This window comes from Sorex fumeus, unplaced genomic scaffold (genome assembly GCF_029834395.1).
Source record: "Sorex fumeus unplaced genomic scaffold, SorFum_2.1 ptg000043l, whole genome shotgun sequence".
In the NCBI taxonomy this organism is placed as follows: domain Eukaryota; kingdom Metazoa; phylum Chordata; class Mammalia; order Eulipotyphla; family Soricidae; genus Sorex; species Sorex fumeus.
In genome coordinates, this window is record NW_026606100.1 from 32027330 (window position 1) to 32049557 (window position 22228).

The following is a 22228-nucleotide window of genomic DNA, read 5'->3' on the forward strand; positions in this document are numbered from 1 at the left end:
TCGAGTTTGAGCGTCAGTTGGCGAACACTTGTCAGGTGTTCCCTGCTAATTCCTCAGTATAAATAGGAACCCCACTGTTTCCTGTTGTCCCTAGCATGGAGCAACACATGAAGGAATCTTGGAAGTGACTGACTTCAGTCACCTGCCCCTGTTTCTATATAAGTTTAATTGTGTAGCTTCAGGAGATTAGCTTATCTAATTTTTTAAATGGTGAGTGCCCTAACTTGGTCCCATAGTGTACCCATCTACGTAGAATAGCTTGTATTTAACAGAGGTGATGTTGGAAAAAACTGGTTGTAGATCCTGATATCTCAATAAAAATAGTAATGAAATAAAACGCGCTGGAAAGACAATACAGGGTTTAAGATTGTTGCCTTGTGTCCCACGGACCCCTGATGGTGTGTATGTACTCCTGAGCATAGCATAGCCCCTGAACCACTGGTAGTGGCCCCCTCCCATAGCCATAACAAACTTTTTGTTTGTTTTGTTTTAGGGACACACCTGCCAGTGATCAGGGCCTATTCCTGGCTTTGCGTTCAGGGATACCCCCTAGTATCCCTGAGTATCCACACCTAGCGGTTCCCAGGGGACCGTATGGGGTGCCAGGGATTGAACCTGGGATGGCTGCATGCCAGCCAGGCGTCCTGCCTGCTGTACTACCTCTCCAGCCCCTACGGTACAAAAGTTTTTGAAAAATTTGAGATGCAAGGGCGAACTCTAAAATCCAAAAATTGACAGAAGTTAAAATATAGAGTGGAGGGCGGCGTGGTGTGGGTAGAGTGATGGCACAGCCGGGTCCCTTGCTTGTGGTGCAATTGTGGCCACCCGGGCACCGCATCTATATGGTCCCGGATTTCCACCAGGAGGGAGGAGGGATCCCTGAGCGTGGAATCGGGGGTTATGCCCTGAGCACTGCAAATGCGACTCAAAGGCCGAAAAAAGAAAAAAGAAAAAGCCACAAGAGGAAGAAGGAAGTGGGAAGGGAAGTAGCACTGCCTCCTCCTGCCCTGGCATTAACAGCTTGCCCCGCTGCCAGCCTTCCTGGCGCCTCTGGGGGCGTCTTGCGCCCCGCTTCCCCCCCACCCCCAAAGCAGTGAGCGAAATCGCCTCCCTAGATACAGTGCAAAGCAGACCCTGAATGGCCACGTCGGATTCTTCGGGATGTTGCCGAGCTATACCAGCAGGGCCGGAAGGAGGGCATTTGGCGGCTGGGGGCCTCGAAGTCACTTTGGGGGGTGGGGGGGTCCAGGGCCCAGTGCCAAGCATGCACAGTGGTGAAGGAGTCTTGAACGCACAGCCCTTTGCCCTGGGAGAGGGCGAGTTTCAGGGCGCGTCAAACGCATCCCACAAGCGGCGGGCCAAAGGCGCTGGACCTGGGGGTTCCTCGGAGGCAGAACCAAGGTGGGGGATGGGGGCGTAGCGGGTACCGTGAACCTGGCGATGGGCAATGCCGAGCCGCGCCCGCACGCCAGCCGCGGTGGGGGTGGGGGTGGGAAGGGGTCAGGCCACCGCCCAGGTCTGGCCACCGCCGCGGGCGGGGCTTCGGGCGCTATAAGCACCATTGGGTCCCAGTGCGGGAAAGGCGAAGGACGCGGAGAGTAAGTATGCGCCCCCCTCTCCCCGCCGCCCGGGCCCCCCGCCCCAGCTCAACCCTCACCTTCCTGCCCCTTGTCCCTCTGCCCCGCAGTGGCTGCCTCTCGAGACGCCGAGATCCTGAATTCCGTGAAGGTGAGCGCCGCGGGGCTCGGATGGGGGGCGGGGGCCGGGGCTGGCCTCCCACTCCCCACACTCTGTTCACTCCTCGGGGGCGCAGGGACGGAGGTCGCAGGCAGGGCCCGGGCGGGGCCGCGCCCGGCCGCAGGCTTCTGACGCCGGCTTGTCCCTCCCCCCACTCCCTGGCCTCGACCCCTGGCTCAGACGTACTACGGGAAGGTGCTGAAGAAGTCAGCGGATCTCCAGACCAACGCGTGCGTCACCCCGGCCAGGCCGGTGCCCAAGCACATCCGAGAAGCGCTGCAGAATGTGCACGAGGAAGTAACCTTGAGGTTAGTCGCCTGTCTTGGAAGAGCCGCCGCCGCCGTCACCGCCGCCGAAGTGCTGCCGGGCCTCCACCCAGTGGTGTGCCCTGGCTCTCCCAGCAGACACCTGGCACAGCCCTGACCTAACTTTAGCACTTCAGCCTGGATGAAGGGGCTGGAGAGAGTATACAGCGGGTAGGGTTCCTTGCCTGGCCCGCAGGCAGCCCGGGTTTGACCCCCAGCATCCCAGATGGTCCCCTGAGCACCAGAAGTCATTTCTGAGGGTAGAGCCAGGAGTAATCCCCGAGCAGCGCCAGGTGGTGTGACCCAACAAAAACCGGTGGTGGGGGTGGGTGGGTGGCAGGGAGTGGGGAGAGAATTTCCACCTGGATCTGAAGGGGGAATGCAATGCCTTGCCTTGCGTGTAGTTGGTGGATGTTCATCCCAGCACCGCGTATGGTACTCACAAAACACACACACACACACACACACACACACACACACACACACACACACACACCCCACTTTCTTTTTTTTTCATTTAGATATTTTTTTAAAATTATTTTTAGTGAAACACCATGAGGTACAGTTGTAGATTTACAATTTTTTGTGCTTGGGTTTCGATTATACAATGATCAAATACCCATCCCTCCACCAGTGCCCATTTTCCACCACCATGGATAATATCCCTCCCACCCCCATCCCTCCCATCTCACCCTGCCTCTGTGGCAGGGCAATCCCTTGTGTTCTCTCTGTCCTTTTGGGTGTTGTGGTCTGCAAAAGAGGCTTTGAGTGGCAAACATGTTCAGTCCAGTCTACTTTCAACCTGCATCTCTCCTCCTGGGAGGATCCTCCAAACACCCTCCATTTGGTGCTCCCTTCTCTATCTGAGCTGCCCTTTCCCCTAGAATGCCCAGCTGGCCTCTAAGATATGGGGTAATCCTCCTGCACACCCCACTTTCAAAGAAAGGCTGATAGTTGACTCTGAGGGCAGGGTCATGCTTTGCATTTAATCAACCCAGAACTGGAGCCTGGCCCTCAACTCTGATGAGAGTAGCCTGCCTCCCAAACAGTGCTCTCACCACCCCTCCCCCACGAACACATACACACTTTACTACACGGTACACTCACTCCTCAGAGCAACACTGACTAGCTTGATGTTCTCTTCTTCAGGATTTATCAGCTGATGATTTTTTGTTTCGTTTTTCATTTTCCCGCTGCTCTTGGCTCCGCACTCATTAATTCCTCAGGGAGCCTTTGGTTTAAAGGGGAAATGAATCAACTGAAGAGAAATTAAGGGTCTATGGGAGGAGGGAAAGTGGGAGGGAGGGAGGGAGAAAGGGAAGATACCTAAGGTTTGGTGGTCCGAGACTGAGATGGCGCAGGGGCTGCAACTTACTGCCACGTTGCATACAGCAGGCCTGAGGTCCCCAGCTCGGCAAGGTCCCCTGAGCACTGCCAGGACTGGTCTCCAAGCACTGAGCTGGAAGTAGCCCCTGAGCACCACCAGGCAATTTCTTTGTTTAGAAATGAGGCAAACAAACAAAACTTGGTGTTCTACACCTTGTAGTTCGTCTCTTGTGGGGAAAAGAAATGTAGCTCTGTGTCCTTGCTTCCTCAGGTATTATGGCTGTGGTCTGGTTCTGCCTGAGCGTGCGTTTGGAAAACTGCTGGATTCTGGACCTGGGTAGTGGAAGTGGCAGAGATTGCTATGCCCTTAGCCAGCTGGTTGGTGAGAAAGGACGTGTCACTGGAATCGATATGACCGAAGGCCAGGTGAGGCAAGAAAGCATTCCCTGCAGCTCACTTTCATCTGTAGATACAGTTGTTTCCGCTCTGACTCAGGATAATTTATGAGAGTTGCTCTTTCTGATTACTCATTGGTTCCACTGATGTTCCCTGTCCTCGAGGCAGAGAACTTGGACAGTTAGTTTGTTTTGTTTTGTTTTGCTTTTTGGGTCATACCCAGTGATGCACAGGGTTTACTCCTGGCTGTGCACTCAGGAATTACTCCTGGCAGTGCTCAGGGGACCATATGGGATGCTGGGTATCGAACTTGAGTTGGCCACGTGCAAGGCAAACGCCCTACCTGCTGTGCTATTGCTCCAGCCCCCAGTTAGTCGTTCTTTGGGGTGAATCTAGAGGCAGGTTTACTCTGATATATGAAGATCCAAAGAGGAACTGTTTGGAGCTCTCTTGGACAAGTTCCAAGAAAATCAGGCAAATTCCAAGTATCAAGCAGGGAATTTGGTCTCAGTGTGTGTGGGCAAGGGTTGTAATAAATCCCATATGCCCAGAGTAAAAAATCTGGTATGATTCTACCCAGAAAGAACCGGAGGAAGTATATTCCATTTATAATAGAGAATATTATAGGGAAAAGGTAGTGTATATTGGGGGCTAGAGAGTACAGGCGTTAAGGCATTTGTCTTGAATGTGGAAAACCCCAGTTTGATCCCTGGCACTGCATATAGTTCCCCAAGCAGTGCCAGGGGTGACCCCTGAGCACAGAGCCAAGAGACATCCCTGAGTACTGTAGGGTCTGACCCCATCCCCAACTCCCCCAAGATTCCCCCAGCCCCTGCGCCCAATAGTGTTTTTTGGTTTTGGTTTTGGGTCATACTCAGGGCTCTCTCTGAGCTCAGGGATCACTCCTGGCAGGGCTTGGGAGGACCATATGGGGTAGGGGGGATCCAACCCCAGTCATCTCTGTGCTAGGCAAGAGCCCTACCCAAGGTACTATTACTCCAGTCCCCCGATAGTGTATTTTTAAGATGTTGATGATGAGCTCAGTTTTTCTTCATTTAGGTCGAATTGGCTAAGAAATACGTTGACTACCACATGGAAAAATATGGCTTCCGGACTCCCAACGTGACTTTTGTTCTTGGCTACATAGAGAAGCTGGGGGAGGCTGGAATCGATGCAGACAGTCACGACATTGTGGTGTAGGTATTGATCCTGATGTGGGTATCAGTTCACTTTCACTGAACACACAGACATCACCACTTTTTGCTGAATTGCCTCATCAAGGGTGTGAAAACTAAACTTGGCAGGAAGCTGGTGGGAGGGAGCTGGTGAGCACTGTAGTGCTGGAGAACACAGTGGGCCAAGGGGAAACTGGCCGAATTTAATTAACTGTTATTTTTAGTGAAGTAAATTAGTTTTATTTTTTTATTTTTTAAAAAATTTTTCAATTATTTTTTGCTTTCTGGGTCACACCTGGCGATGCACAGGGGTTACTCCTGGCTCTGCACTCAGGAATTACTCCTGGCGGTGCTCAGGGGACCATATGGGGTGCTTGGAATCGAACCCAGGTCAGCTGTGTGCAAAGCAAACGCCCTACCTGCTGTGCTATCGCTTCAGCCCCAAATTAGTTTTATTTTTAAGAGAGGGAGAAAGAGAGAGAGATAGGCATGTTCAAGAGAGAACGTGGGTTTCTTCAGAGTGGAAAAACCAGGGAACTTATTTTATTTTATTTACTTATTTTTAAATTTTTATTAGTGAAACATCATGAGGTACAGTTGTAGACTTACAAATGTTTGTGCTTGGGTTTCAATTATACAATGATCAAATATCCATCCCTCCACCAATGCCCATTTCCCACCACCACGGATCCCAGTATCCCTCCCCATCCCCCCATCTCACCCTGCCTCTGTGGCAGGGCATTCCCTTTGTTCTCTCTCTCTTATTGGGTGTTGTGGTTTGCAAAAGAGGCAATGGGTGACAATCATGTTTGGTCTATAGTCTACTTTCAGCATGCTTCTCCCATCCTGGGAGGATCCTCCCAACACCCTTTATTTGGTGCTCCCTTCTCTATCTGAGCTCCCTTTTCCCCTAGCATGTGTGCTTGGCCTCCAAGCCATGGAGCAAACCTCCTGGTACTAATCTCAGCCATTCTTGGGTGTCAGTCTCCTATTTTGTTACTTTATGTTCCCCAGATGAATACAATCTTTCTATGCCTGTCCCTTTCTTCCTGAGTCATTTCGCTTAACATGATACTTTCCATGTAGTACCACTTGTATGTTATTTTCATGACTTTTCTAACAGCTACACAGTACTCCATTGTGTAAATGTACCAAAGTTTCTTTAACCAGTCATCTGTTCTCAGGCACTCAGGTTTTTTCCAGATTCTGGCTATTGTAAAGAGTGCTGCAATGAGCAAACAATTGCAGATGTCACTTCAGGTATACTTTTTTGCCTCTCCGGGGTATATTCCCAGAAGTGGTATTGCTGGGTCAATTGGGAGCTCAATTTCTAATTTTTTGAGGATCGTCCATACTGTTTTCCAAAAGTGCTGAACCAGTCAGCATTCCCGCCAGCACTGAAGTAGGGTCCCTTTCTCACCACATCCGCGCCAGCACCGGTTGCTTTTGTTCTTGTGGATATGGGCCAGTCTCTGTGGTGTGAAGTCATATCTTATTGTGGTTTTGATCTGCATCATTAATCTGAGCATTTTCTCCTGTGCCTTTCAGCCATTCGAATTTCTTCTTTGTGAAAGTTTCTATTCATTTGATCTCCCCATTTTTTGATGGGGTTGGATGTTTTCTTTTTGTGGAGTTCAACCAGTACTTTGTATATCCTTGATGTCAACCCCTTATCGGATGTGTATTTGGCGAATATCCTTAGGGAACTTATTTTAAACTTAATATAAATCAGGGAGTCCAAAGGACCAGTATGATTTTTTTTCCACATCTGGCAGTGCTCAGACCTTTCTCCTGGCTATTGGTCAAGGATCACTTCAGGCGGGGTTCAGGGTATGGTATGGGGTGCTAGGAATTGAACCCATGTCAGCTGTGATTGAGGCAAGGGCCTTACCTGCTGTACTATTTGCCCCCCAGCATGATATTTATTTTGGAGTTGGCCACACCCGGTGATCTCAGTAGTAACTCCTGGCTCTGCACTCACTCTGGGGATGGTATAGGATGCCGGTATCGAGCCCAGGTTGGCCACGTGCAAGGCAAGCTCCCCAACTTACTATACTATTACTCTGACCCCAGCATGACATTAAAAAAAACACAACTATTCCCTGTTGCTCTTTCATTTATTTATTTGGTTTTGATGCCACACCTGGCTCTGTAGCAGGTGATCACCCCTGGCAGGCTCAGGGAACCAAATGGGGTGCTGGTCATCAAACCTGGGTTGGCTGTCCCCGCAGCATGACATTTTTTGTATCCTTTTTTTCACGTTTTGTCTTTTCTTTGCTCCCATTTTCCATCCGCCACCACATGACAGCCTTACAGAAGTGGAACTTAGCCACTCACCTGTGCCTTCAGTTTGCACGTGGCCTTTTGTGGCATGGGGCTCACCTGGGTAGAAAGAATAATACCTGATGACTTTTTCTGCACTTGCTACAGTGTATTGAGATATTAGATTCTCTGCTCACCCCTTCCCCTCTGGGAAAAAGCTGAGGCTGGGGACCAGGTAGCAAGAGGTGGCTTTGTAAAGTGGTGGGTGCCATCTTTAGGATCTGGAAGGAGCAGAAAATGTTGGGGTGATGCACAGATGGGCTTGACATGTCCTGTGGTCTTTTCTTTTTTTGATATGGGACTCACGTGGCTGTACTCAGGGCTTATCCTGGTTCTGCACTCAGGGCTCACTACTAACAGGACTTGGGAGAGCATTTAGGGTGCTGGGGTGCAGGTCGCTCCTGTGCAAGACAATTGCCTTACTTGCTGTTCTCTCTCTGGCTTCACCTCTGGTCTTTTTTAGATCAAATGGTGTCATTAACCTTTCGCCTGATAAAGAACAAGTGCTGCGGGAGGTGTATCGAGTGCTCAAGGTATGGAGGACTTGGGGGATCAACGGTTCTTAAAAATGGTCCTGGACAAACAAACAGGCCCAACTCTGATGTTCTAGCGCTTGAGCTAAGCGCCCGTACCCTTGATTTAACTGCTGAGTCGAAACCCAAACCGGGCGGGGATCACGCTAAGGGCTGGAGCGCGAGGTCACCTGGCACTACCTGGGACCCTGAGCAACAGCCTGACATCAAACAACAAAAGCAAACAATAGCCCAGTTACAGATTCTTTTTCTTTTGTTTTTTCCCTTTAGCTTGTAAACTAAAAAAAATGTCAAAAATCAGGATTATCATTGAATATATCTAAAGCCTTGTTTTACTGGCTCATAATTTAGTGCTCCCTGAATAGCTTCCGCAGTGCTGGAGGAAGCTCTAGGCTGACAACAGCTTCTACTGTTGTTGTTCTGGGACACCCCCACTAGTGCTCAGGGTCTTCTTGGGGTGCTGGGTGGTTGCTCCTGGACCACTTCGGGATACCTGTCCCTCCCACATGTAAGGCCTGAGTTGCAGCCTGTTGAGCTGCACTGATGAATAAACTCTTCACCAAACACTGTGAGTGCACATTTCCAGCTCCTGTTCCACACGGCTGCTCCTTCCTTCCTTCCTTCCTTCCTTCCTTCCTTCCTTCCTTCCTTCCTTCCTCCCTCCTTCCCTCCCTCCCTCTCTCCCTCCCTCCCTCCCTTCCTTCCTTCCTTCCTTCCTTCCTTCCTTCCTTCCTTCTTCCTCATGAAAGGCAAATGCCAAACCCGTTCTGCAGTCTCTCCAGCCCATGTACACTAGTTCTTTATGTAGGAAACATACTTACTAGAGAGATGATGCAAAGGGCTGGAGCACATACTTTGCCTGCAGGAGTCCCAGATTCAAGTGCAAGTGCTGCGTGATCCTCCAAACACCACCAGGAGTGACCCGTACCAAAAATAAATGTAAACTAAGGAGACATACTCAAAAGTTGTTTTATTAAAAACATATACCTTAGGGGCCAGAGAAATAGGGCATCATAGTGCGCAGGCGACCTGGGTTCAATTGCCAGCATCTCATATGGTCCTCAGAGCCCACCAGGAGGGATCTCTGAGCACAGAGCTGAAAGCTCGCACCCTGAGCATCTCTGGGTGTGACCCAAAACCCAAAACAAAACCCTTAATGTCAGAGTTGTGAAAGACTTGGAAACCCAATTTGCTTTCAATTTTTAATGTAATTACTTTGTTTCAATGTCATTACTTCCTCCTTTTTTGTGTGGGTGTTGAGATGATGGGAAGGGGTTGGTCGCACACTTGTGGTGCTGGTGCAGTGATGTCGGAGCTCAAACTCCTCACTTTATGCCTGTAAAGCAGGCACGTAGCCTCCGCCGCTCTCCTGCCCCCAGCTTTAAAGATCTCTTCCTCCTCTTAAAGCCAAGTACCATTCAGTCTCAGAGGAACCATTAGTCACTTTACCTCACCGATCCACTTCCAGCCCCTAGGAGTTTCCCTTCTGAGATCTGACTTACCTGCCTGCCTGGCGGCTCAGGGCTTCAGCAACTGTTTCTTTTCTATCTTTGTTCTACTTTGATGTGGTTGTATTAGAAATTTCTTATTTCTGTTTTTCTGTTGTTGCTTGTTGGTTTGCTTTGTTTTCTCTTTTTTGACTGACACCCAGCAGTGCTCAGGGCTTACTCCTGGTTCTGTGCTCAGGGATCACTTCTTTGGTGGTACACCCCGGCCAGCCATGAGCAAGTCAAATGCCTTAACCCCTCAGCTCCTCAATGCTCTTCCTCCTCTTCATCTGCTCTGACAGGGGGACAGGCTGCCTCGCTCCCTGTTGGGTCGTCGTTACACTTTGCTCAGCTGCAGCACAGCATCTGTGTTTGTCCCTTTATTCATGCAGAGTCTAACTCTGTCCGTCTGCATTGCAGCCCGGTGGGGAGCTCTATTTCAGTGATGTCTACGCCAGCCTTGACTTGCCGGAGACCATCAGGACCCACAAAGTGCTATGGGGTAGGTCTGTTCATGTGGTTTGGTTGCAAGGCTGTGACTCACTCAGGCAATGGCTCCATTCCGCTGCCCTTGGTGGGGAGGGGCACCCCAGAGCAAGGTCTGGAGGTTCCCGTGCCTTCCTGGGCACTCCAAACTGGATGACCTCAGTCTGTGGAATACATCATTTTGAATTATTGTTCTCTAATCTGTGAAGTGTGCATAATAAAATGGCAGCCACAGGAGCATAATAAAACAGCCCCAAGAAAGTGTGTGTGTGCACGTGTGTGCATGTGTGTGTATGAGATCCCTGGTCAATGCTACAACAATTTACCAAGGCAAGGAAAGAAGATAAATAGTTTAAGAAAGAAAGAAAGAAAGAAAGAAAGAAAAAAAAGAAAAGCTGCCCTGGTTGCTGTGTGACTCTTGCAGGAGTCTTGATTTTCACTGTGAGCTGGAGGTTACAAACATTAGCTGCACTGTGCCAGAAATCATGTACATTTTTGTGATGCAAGGGGTCAAATTTAGCATGTAGGGTAGTGCCTGCAAAATTATTGCTGTATCCCATCCTGCATCAGGCTGATTTCACCAGGCATATTAGGGCAGGGTAGGTGTGTTCCTCCCCCCGCCCCAAATGAACCCCAATAGCTGCAAATCTCCAGAACGCAATCACTGCCATACTCATGGCTGACCTTCACAGGTTTGTCCTAAGCCCCCCAATGCATGAGAATGAATCTGCTGAAAAACCCAGGTATGTAGGATCAGTGACTGAAAACTCTAGGCTTCACGGAGTCTGGTATAGGTGATCTTCCCCTATCTCCCTGCCCTTCCGGTTCCTAGGCAGTCAGCCGCAGAACTGTCTCTGGACACCATTTAAGCACATTAACAGCCATGATTCAGAGACTCACAAATGAATCTTGGAGGAAAGCAGCAAGCTGCAGAGATGCCTCCGGACCCCAAATATTTAAAAAATTTCAGAATTCCAGGAGTGCTCAGCCGCTTTTGCGGCCACATGTCTCATACTATTCATAACAACCAATACAAAATAAATTGTTTAGCATCTGTCTATGAATCAGGCTTGTGTGGTGGCAAAATTTGAAATAATGGTGGTAGGAAGGTGTAATGGTGGTGAGATTGGTGTTGAAATGTTGAGTGTGAACAATTATTGTGAACGAGTTTATGAAAATAAAAAACTGAAAAAAAGTAATGTGGATGCAGCACTTTTTACAATAGCCAGAATCTGGAAATAATCTTAGTGCCTGAGAAGAGATGACTGGTTAAAGAAACTTTGGTACATCTACACAATGGAGTACTATGTAGCTGTTAGAAAAGATGAAGTCATGAAATTTACATACAAGTGGTACTACATGGAAAGTATCATGCTAAGCGAAATGAGTCAGAAAGAGAGGGAATTACATAGAAAGATTGCACTCATCTGGGGAACATAAAGTAACAAAATAGGAGACTAACACACAAGAGTGGCCAGGATTAGTACCAGAATATCTGCTCCATGGCTTGGAGGCCAACCACACATGCTAGGGGAAAAGGGAGCTCAGATAGAGAAGGGAGCACCAAAAAAAAAAAAAAAAGGTGTTGGGAGGATCCTCCCAGGATGGGAGAAGCATGCTGAAAGTAGACTATAGACCAAACATGATTGCCACTCAATGCCTTTTTTGCAAACCACAACACTCAATAGGAGAGAGAGAACAAAAGGGAATGCCCTGTCACAGAGGTAGGGTGGGATAGGGGGGTGGGGGTGGGAGGGATACTGGGATCCGTGGTGGTGGGAAATGGGCATTGGTGGAGGGATGGGTATTTGATCATTGTATAATTGAAACCCAAGCAGAAAAATTTGTAAGTCTACAACTATACCTCATGGTGTCTCACTAATAAAAATTAAAAAATAAATAAATAAATAAAATTATAAAAAAAAGTAATGTGGAGTTCATGCCTGCATCGGTCAGCTTAATCAGTGGCTGAATAAATTAGCAATACTCCTACATTAAAAAAAAAAGATTATTGCTGTAACACTGACCCCCACCCCAAATATCTTATGTAAGCATATAAATAATTATCATATTTTGGTGCGGAAGATCCAAACCAGAGCCTGAGCCATACAAGGCTAGTGTTCTACCGCTACCTTCTGGCTCTTGAAATATCTTTAAATACTTGTGATAGATGTGGTAGATATTTGCACCAGACCTTTTAAAATTTTTCTTTCTTTTCTCTTTTGTTCTTTTTTCCCTTTTATTTTTCCGGCCATACCAAAGGTTATACTGCTGGTTCTGCACTCAGGGTTCATTCATGATGTTGCTCAGGGGACTGTATATGATGTTGGGGATCAAACCCGGGTCAGCCGCGTGTAAGGCAAACACACGCACCAATGTATGTGCTGTTCCTTTGGCCCTGCACTAGGCTTTATCAGACCATTTGTTCCCTGGTGATCACTGAACTTGCTTCTGATTTATTGATGTAAGAAATAAAAAGAACTAGGACCAGAACAATAGGACAGCAGGTACGGTGCTTGCCTTGCACGTTGCTGACCCAGGTTCCATCTTGAGCATCTCATATGGTCCTTGAGCACTCAGCTAGGAGTAGTTTCTGAATGCAGAGCCAGAGTAACCCCTCAGCATCACCACGTGTGGCCTCCTCCCCCCGAAGAACAAATAAACACCCCCCAACCTCAAAACAACGGGAATAAAAAGAAATCAAAAAACTATAAAATGCTCATGAACATGAGTAGGAGTGTCCAAGAGCAGATCATTGTGAGATTAATCTGAGCTAAGGGATAGTTTTGTGGGTGTGTGCTTCTTTTTCCCGTTTACTAACATAACAGTGCTTTTCTCTGTGTGCCTCAAAACTGCCTGAATATTATGATCACAGATAGGTGAAAGTGATACCTTCATAGCTGTTCTGAAGAATGTTTTCTGCGGAGGGGCTGGAGAAATAGCAGAGTGGGTAGGGCAATGGCCTTGCATATGGTTGACCTGAGTTCAATTCCCCAGCATCCCAAATGGTCCCCTTGAGTGCTGCCAGGAGTAATTTCTGAGTACAGAGCTAGGAGGAAGCCCTGAGCACTGCTGGATGTGGCCCCAAAACAAAAGAATGTTTCCTGTGGGCTATTAGCTGGCTTATCTAGTTTTATTGATTATTATTAGTCTATTGATTTTGGTGCTAAGGACTAATCCTAGGACCTCACATGTGAACCAAGTCATATCTTGGCCTATGGTTTAATTGTAACTTTCTAGATCTCAGGGATACACCAAGGTTCTTCTCTTTCTTGGACCAATGTTCTGGTTTTGTTTTGAATAGAGGCCCCAGGCCCAGAGAGAGGGATCAGAGGGAATGCAGGCTTTGCTTTTGGAAGACCTCGGTTCAATCTCTGGCACCACAGGGTCCCCTGAGGATCACCAGGAGCAGCTCTCAAACACAGAGCTGGGAGTAACCCTTTAGGACCACCAGATATGTCCCACAAGCCAAAATAAATAGGGGCCACAGTGGGTAGTGCGGGGGGACAGGGAGTGGCCCGGTACCAGGGATCAAACTTCGGGGCTTGCATATGCCAGGCAGATGCTGTGATGTGTGAGCTAATACCCAGCCCATGTTTTTTTTCTTCTTCTTCTTTTTTTTAAGAGTACTTTTTTTGGTAAAAGTACAGCTATCTATTTGGCCATTGATTAAGCTGATTGAATTGGGCATGAACCCATGTTTTTTATTTCTTTTTCTTTTTCCTTTTTTTCTTTCAGGAGAGTGCTTGGGTGGTGCTTTGTACTGGAAGGACCTTGCCATCCTTGCCCAAAAAGTTGGATTCTGCCCTCCACGTCTGGTCACTGCCAGCATTATTACAATTCAAAACAAGGAACTGGAAAGCGTGGTTGGTAAGCCATAATTGGCGATGAGACTGCTTGTATTCAGAGACCAGTGAGGGTCTACTGAGCGACTGACTCTGAGCTTCCTGTCCCCTGGAAATCGTGGTTTGGTTCTGGGACCAAACCTCTCAGATTTGGGATTTAATAAAAGCCTTCAAAGTTAATCACCTAATAGAGCTAAAGCAGTTGCTGCCTGTGAAAGCCATCTCTACACTGCCAGCACTCTTGGTCACTGAGTAGGCCCACAGTAGAGGAAGCGCAGGGTTCTTGACTAAATTTTGTTTTCAGGTGACTGTCGTTTTGTCTCTGCGACATATCGTCTCTTTAAACTGCCAAAGACAGAAGCAATGCAGAGATGTCAAGTGATTTACAATGGTGGAATCAAGGGGTATGAAAAGGAACTAATCTTTGATGCAAATTTCACATTTAAGGTAAGTAAGAATTTCCAGGACCTCTGTCTCTCCTCCTTTTCCTCCCGTCCCACATCACCAGCCTGACTTGTGCTGTTCTTTCTACTTTGAGCCTTGCTCCATAGACTGGGACTCTTAGCCTTCGCTTTGCAATGCTTCTTATTTCTCTGGTTTGTACATGGGTAAGTTCATGTACCTTTACTGAACTGTTAGTATATTATACTTATGCCTCCATTATGCTATGTTATCCTAAGTCCTTCTGCATGTACAGCTCAGGAACAAAACATAACCACAATTCTTCCTCCCCCTCTTTTTTAAAAATTTTTTTTATAATTTTATTTATTGAATCACCGTGAGAGCAGTTACAAGCTTTTGGGTATAAGTCTCGGTCATACAATGAAACACCCGCACCTTCACCAGTGCCCATTCTCCACCCTCAACAACCCCAGTATACCCCCATCCCACACCCTCCCCCTACCTGTGGGGCAGATGATTTCCACATTACTCTCTCTACTTTGATCACATTCAATATTTTGACACCAGACCCACCATTATTATTTGAGATTTTACCCCAACACTCAGATCTGCTGAAAGGGCAACAGTAGACAATTTGTTTTCTATTGCTGGTTATGAATAGCATATGATGTCATGTGACGGCAGTAGTGGCCACGTGATTTTGATATTCCGAAATTTTAACACTTAAATCTGGAGGGATTTCTGCCAAAAGCTGCTGGGTTCCGAGATTTGCTCCTGAGTCTCTGGGATCATGGCCATTAAGCAGCTTGATCAGGAGCCAGAAAGGCCCTTCATGGATGATGACTTGGGGTCTCGTTGGGGTGGGGATGAGAGGACCGGCTCCACCCCCGTCCTGTGAGGCCCAACAAGTTTCGTCACTGCGGGTCGAAGCCTGACTGTCCAATGGCCTCTGGAGGATGGTGGCCACTGAGCCACCTAGGGGGAGCAGGCAGAGGGACAGCACCCTTTTCCTCCTGCTCCCCCCCTTTTAAACCACTATTCTTTGATCATATTCAAGTAGTGTACTTTGAGAAGCACCAGTTAATATTTTTGGAATTGTGTTTTGTTTCTTTTTTGGGACCACACCTGTTGATGCTCCAGGGTTATTCCTGGCTCTGTGCTCAGGGATCATTCTTGGAGGTACACAGGGGATCTTATGAGGGTGCTGGGGATGGAACTCAGGCCAATTTCATGTAAGGTAACTACTTTGACTCCCATTCTGTATTGCCAGCTCTGCAGAAGCATGAGTTTAATGGAATTACCGAGGATAGAAAAAAATTGGTATCACACAACCACATTTCAGTTGTTTAGTGGCTGGAACTCTTTGGTACTATTGCAGCAACATGGGAAGATGCCATTGTTGACAACATTGACGAGGAATACGATCGACTGGTTCAGCACCTCCATGAATGCGCAAGGAACGCCAAGAGAGAGATAGCCACAAAAAGTCGCCTATCTTCGAAAACTCTTGAGCTAATTCGCCAGCGTGGTTTGGCGCATGCCTCAGGCAACCGCAAGCTAACGTCCGAGCTTGCAAAGCAGTGCAGAGATGCGATCAAGGAAGACCTCAAAGAGAGAAGAGCAGAAGTACTGGTAGATGCAGCAGAAGCCGGGAAAAGTATTCGTAATGCCCGCCTGTCCTTCGCCAATTATAAGACCAAGATGACTGCCCTCCGATGTCCTGATGGATCCATCACATCCTCCAGAACGGCAATGGAGAAGATTATCCATGACTTCTACTCAAATCTCTTCGATAGCCATGTCCACTTGCCGACATACTAAATTCCACAGGATGGGTATGTCGTTCCCAATGTTCTCCCTTCCGAAATCCGACACGCCATTTCGTCGGTAAAGAAACAAACAGCACCCGGCCCAGACAAGGTCAGACCTGAACACCTGAAGAACCTGCCGTCAGTACTCATCAATACACTGGCTCGGCTCTTCACTCGCTACCTGTCTGAATGCAAGGTTCCGTCCCAATGGAAAACCAGCAGGACCGTACTACTGTTCAAGAAGGGAGACATCCATGACATTGGCAACTATCACCCGATCTGCCTATTGTCTGTCATCTATAAGTTGTTCACTCGAGTCATCCTGAATAGGATTGGCAGAACACTAGATGAAGGACAACCATGCGAGCAAGCAGGGTTCCGCAAAGGATTCAGCACCATAGACCATATCCACACGATAACCAAGCTCATTGAGGTTTCTCGGGAGTTCAAGATGCTGCTCTGCTTAACGTTCATTGATTTAAAGAAGGCCTTTGATTCTGTTGAGACGGAAGCGGTCATTGAAGCCCTAGCCAATCAGGGCATTCAAGCCCAATACATCAGGATCCTCCGTGAGCTGTATTGTGGATTCACTACCAGGATCTCACCATTCTACAAAGAAGTGATCGTTGATGTCAAGAGAGGGGTGCGGCAGGGTGATACCATTTCACCGAAACTCTTCAGTGCCACCCTCGAGAACATCATGCGACGACTGGAATGGGAAGGAATGGGAGTGAAGATAGATGGTCGGCAACTACACCACCTCCGCTTTGCTGATGACATTGTTTTAATAACACCAAACATCAGCCAAGCGGCACAAATGCTGGCCGACTTTGACCGTGAGTGTGGAAAGGTAGGACTACAGCTGAATCTCACTAAGACAATGTTTATGAGAAACAGCCTTGTTCCTGATGCCCCATTCGCTCTCAATGGAACGACCATCTCCGAATGCAACAGCTATGTGTACCTAGGTCGAGAGGTCAACATGACAAATGACCTGGCACCCGAGCTGCGCAGGAGGAAGAGAGTGACTTGGAACGCCTTCAAGAACGTCGAAGAAATAGCTAAGAGGACGAAGAACCTCCGGCTCCGGGCACATCTCTTTGATTCCACTGTTCTTCCTGCATTAACATATGCCTCAGAGACCTGGGCCCTACGCAAACAGGATGAGAACGCCATTCAGGTCTCCCAAAGAAGAATAGAAAGAGCTATGCTTGGAATATCACGTTTCACTCAAATGAGAGAATGAATCCGGAGTTCTGACATCCGTCGACGATCAAGGATCAGGGACGCTGTCTCATTTGCCAAGGTGTCGAAAATCAGATGGGCTGGTCACGTAATGAGATTTAAAGACGACCGTTGGACTAGAGCTGTTACTGATTGGATTCCACGGGATGTCAAGAGACCGTGTGGCCGCCCACCTACCAGATGGTCAGACTTCTTCGTCAAGATCATGAACGATCGGTTTGAGGCCCTTCATGTTCCCGGAGCGAACAGATGCCATTGGGCTACACTAGCACGCGACAGGGACAAATGGAGACGTTACTGGCGCCCGCTCGAGCAAATCGACGACTAACGGGAAGTTAAGTGATTAAGTGATTAAGCGGCTGGAGCGATAGCATAGAGGTGGGGTGTTTGCCTTGTGCACAGCCAGCCCAACCGAGCCGGGTTCGATTCCTCCGCCCCTCTCAGAGAGCCTGGCAAGCTACCGAGAGTATCTCACCCGCATGGCAAAGCCTGGCAAGCTACCCGTGACATATTTGATATGCCAAAAACAGTGTCTCACAATGGAGACGTTACTGGGCCTGCTCGAGCTAATGGATGAACAACGGGAGGACAGTGCTACAGTGCTACAGTGTGCCATGCAACTAAGGGGTTTAATGATGACACAAATGGTTACTTTCACATCTTTTTTGCTTTTATCAATATGAAAATGTACATGCTTTAGAATCTGATATCCGAGTTCAAATTCGGACTTGGTTGCTTACTATTTTGGGCCACACCTAACTGTGGTCATGGCTCTGCACTCAGGAATCACTCCTAGCGTGCTCGGGGGACTATATGGGATGCTGGGGATTGAACCTGGTTTGACTGCATGCAAGGCAAGTACCCTGCCCTCTGGACTGTCACTCCAGCCCATATTTGAGTAAATGAATGAATGACCAAAATTCTCTGAGGTGCAACGTGTACCATTGTAAGAGAGGGAACAATGATGCCTGTTCTTCAGCCTTTCTATAGCCGTTACTATAACAGGGACCGGAGAGATGGTCCAGCAGGTAGGGTGCTCGCCTTGCATGCGGCATATTCAGGTTCAGTTCCCCAGCACCCCTTTTGGTTCCCCCAACTCCATCTGGAGTCATCCCTGAGCACAGAACCGGGAGTAAGTGCTGAGCACCCTTGGGTGTGGTCAAAACAAACAAACAAACAAAAAACCCCTCCTATACATACTTTTAATAAACATTCCTGCTTATTGGGAACTAAATGAATAGACTATATGGTTATTATTTGTCCTGAAGGTGGAAGGATCTACTATTTGTCTTTTCTTCTTCTACTTCTTCTTCTTCTTCTTCTTCTTTTTTTTTTTTTGGCTCAAATAGCATATCGATTTTCCTGGCCCCAAAGTTTAAGGGTTTTTTTATTTTTTATTTATTTTTTGCTTTTTTGGGTCACACCCGGCAATGTACAGGGGTTACTCCTGGCTCTGTGCTCAAGAATTACTCCTGGCCGTGTTCAGGGGACCATATGGGATGCTGGGAATCAAACCCCAGTTGGCCGCATGCAAGGCAAATTCCCTTCCCGCTGTGCTATTGCTCCAGCCCCTAAAGTTTAAGTTTTAAATACATAAATTAAGGGGGTAGGGAGCTAGTCCAGGGATTAAAGTTCTTGCCTTGCTCGCGGCCCATCCCACATGTAGTACCTTAAGAATGGCTAGGAGGGATCCCTGAACACAGCTGGGCGTGTCCCGAACACCAAAATAATTTGAAAATGGAAATCAAAATCAATTAATTGAGCTGTGGAGAGAGTTTGGTGCTTGGTACCATGTGGTATTCCTACTCCTCCTCTCTACCCTCCCTCTACCCAGCACACAGAGACACGTTGAACTTCTGGTTGTGACCTCCATTTTAAAAACAAAAGGAGGGGCTGGAGTGATAGCACAGCGGGTAGGGTGATTGTCTTGGACGCGGCCGACCCGGGTTCGATTCCCAGTATCCCATATGGTCCCCCGAGCACTGCCGGGAGTAATTCCTGAGTGTAAAGCCAGGAGTAACCCCTGTGCATCACTGGGTGTGACCCCAAAAGCAAAAACAAACAAACAAACAAACAACAACAACAACAAAAAAGCAAAAGGAGTCGAGTGGAAGGGCTGAGCACATGTGTTGTATGTGGGAGGCTGGGCTTTGGTTCCTGTACCACATGGTTCTCTGAGTCCTCTCAGAGCACCACCAGGTCTGGCCCCCAAACTGCAAATCCAAATAGAATGAACCAGCCACCAACCTTGCTCCCTCCCCTACCTGTTCCTTAGGCAGGGGAGGTGGTGGAGGTGGATGGACACACTGCAACCATCTTGAAGAACTCGAGATTTGCCCCAGAGTTCCAGGTCAAACCAACGGGAGTGAAGCCAGCAACATGTGGAGGCAGCTGTGGTCCGCAGTCTGAGGTTGGTGTGACTTTCTACACGGGCTGCCGCTGCAGCAAACAAGTCAGCTGACACCACTTCGCTCATTAGTCACCATGACTTCCTTTCTCTCCTCTCTGCATCTAAAACGGGATTTGAATTAATTTCATCACTGCACTTTTTGAATGCTGATCAGTCAGAGATTTCTAACCAAGGGCTTCCTGCGTGGACCTCAGGGCATCTGCGACCCTTTCAATTCTGATGTGTCTAGGGGGATTTCCTCAGAAATAATTCTGTGACTTTCAGTATGTCCCCAAGGCCATTTTTATTGTTTTGGTTTGGGGGCCACACCCAGCAGTACTCAGGCTTACTTCTGCCTCTCTGTTCAGGGATCACTCATTCCTCGAGGGATCAGGGACCAAATGTAGGACCAGAGATCAAACCTGGGTCCGCTACATGCAAGGCAAATGCAGTACTGACCCCCTGGCACTCAATGGTGTTTTTTTTGAAAGGTGGGAGGGTTTGAGGGAGGACCATACCCAGCAATGTCCAGGGGTACTGCAGGCTTTGCACTCAAGAAATACTCCTGGAGGTACTTGGGGAACCATATGGGATGCTGGAGGTTGAACCTGGATCGACTATGTGCCAGGCTGTGTGCCCTAACCACTGTACTCTTTTCGTTCCCGCAATGGCATTTAAAAACAGAAAAGAGTAAGAGGTAGCTTTGAAAAAATATACAAATTAAATACATTTATTATTTATTATTATTTTATTGTTTGGGGTACACACCCAACTTTCCTCAGAGGGCTGGATTCCCCAAACTAGGCTGGAAAAGTTCCCCAACCCCAGTTTTCCCAGGGTGGCCAGTCTCAAAACCCGGAAGCTCATGAACAAGGGGGCTTCTTTCTCGAAGGCCGTTTTCTCGTGTCACTTTGCTCCTCTCGCTCCTGCTGAGGCCTGAGGTTGGAAACGAGAGCTGGCTTATCTCCCGGCTTCCTTTCTTTCCTGTGTGCCAGTGTCTAGCTCTGCTCCAAGTTTCTGAAGTGGGTATCTGGGAGACTGAAGGAGGAGTGAAGGAGGATGCACAGCTGTGTGTCCTAGAACTCTAGCCCTGCACTTTGGGGCAGAGCCTCTTAGCTTTATCACTGAAGGCCTCTGTGATAAGCCCGAGACCCAGGCAGGCAGCTGGGTGCAAGGCTGGGTGCCCTCACCCACCCTGCCCTCCGCTGGAGGAAAGAGAGGCTCTGCCTCGCCCGTCAGCAGCTCCACTGTCACTGGGCTTGTGGGAGAGTCCTTCTGTTATTTTTCTTCTATGTTTTCCTCTTGTTTTTCTCCTCTTCACCTCTTCCATCCTGCAGCTTCTTCCCTTCCCTCTACCCTGAGATCTCTTTGGCTGTTGTTGGCATCTCAGCATGGCATGTTAGTCTTTGCTAATAGTGACCTGACAGCAGGATGTACCCGTTTTTTGTTGGGTTATACCCAGGGATGCTCAGGGGTTACTGCCTGACTCTGCACTCAACAATTACTCCTGGCTATGCTGGGGGAACCAAATGGGATGCCAACATCTCAGCCCTCCAGCATCTCTGTTCCAAAAGGGCGAAAAGTCCATTTAAGTGTCCATGGAGATAGTACAGGTCAAAGCGCTTGTACATGACTGATCTTGTTTGACGTTGGTTCCATCCCTGGCACCACAGATGGTCTTCTGATCACTACCAGGAGTTATGCTTGAGCACAGAGACAGAAGTAAGTCCTGAGCACAGCTGAATGTAGCTAATTCCCCCCGCCCCCAAATGCATATACATAAGTAGGAATCTCACAAAATAAAACAGTGAAATCAACTTCTCTGATCCAGTAAGAGTTTAAAAGCATCTTTCCTCTGGGAGAGCCTAGGAGGTAGCTCAAAGGGCTGGGGTATGTGCTTTGCAAGTGGGAGTCTTGGGTTCAATCCCAGGCACCTCTTGCTTCCCTAAGCACCCCTGGGAATGAATCCCTAGCACTGAGCTTGGAGTAGCCTCTCAGGACTGCTGGGTGTAGTCCCCAAACTGAAACAAATCAACATAAGTATCTGGGGGCTAGTTCAATGGTGGAGTACATGCTTTACTGGGTTTGACCCCAGCCTCGAGACAAAAGTTTAAAATGTCATTGAGTGGGGCCAGAATGATAACAGTACAGCAGGGAGGGTGCTTGATTTGTATGAGACTAACCTGGTCTCGATTCCTGGCAACCCATATGGTCCCTGAATCCACTAGGAGTAAGTCCTGAGTGTAGAGCCGGGAATAAGTCCTAGGCACAGCTGGGTATAGACCAAAAACAACATTAAAAAAAAAACATGTCGTTGATCTTGAGAATAGTAATAATTTGATTAGAATCACCAGGAAGTTGTCCACCTCTATAAAGAGAGAACTGGTGGTCCTAGGAATCCATGGAATTATACAATTGTTTCTATCTCTCTTCTAGGTCAACACCCTCAATCAAAAGGAAATATTAGGGTCCAGGTACCTCTAAACACCTTTAACTTGTCTGTTCCTTTGGGTTTGTCTTTTGACAGGATTTAATTTCGGACCCATTCAAACTTGCAGAAGAATCTGACAAACAAAAGCCCAGATGTTCTGCCAATGTGGCCGGCAGTTGCTGTGGCGCCAAGACAAGCTGCTGAAACTCCAGGTGATCAGAAGACGGTGGTTAGGAGGCAGAGGGCTAAGCTGTCAAGCCTAATTGGATCTTCCCTAGAGCAAAGACAAGAAGCAGTGGCCCAAGGCTGTGGTATTCCAGATCACTGATCAATATAAA

At 48.0% G+C, this 22228-nt stretch overlaps 1 protein-coding gene across 1 annotated transcript; it reads left to right on the forward strand.

Annotated features, from left to right (window-relative positions):
- Positions 1-1579: 1579 nt before the first annotated feature.
- On the forward strand, positions 1580-22158 carry LOC130029830 (arsenite methyltransferase-like). The gene is given in 12 exon segments (XM_056120853.1): positions 1580-1598; positions 1688-1728; positions 1918-2045; positions 3640-3670; positions 3672-3794; positions 4824-4960; positions 7725-7794; positions 9702-9783; positions 13506-13637; positions 13917-14059; positions 19346-19480; positions 21987-22158. Coding segments are annotated over 12 exon segments (1131 nt in total). The 5' UTR covers positions 1580-1597; the 3' UTR covers positions 22095-22158.
- The last annotated feature ends 70 nt before the right edge of the window (positions 22159-22228 follow it).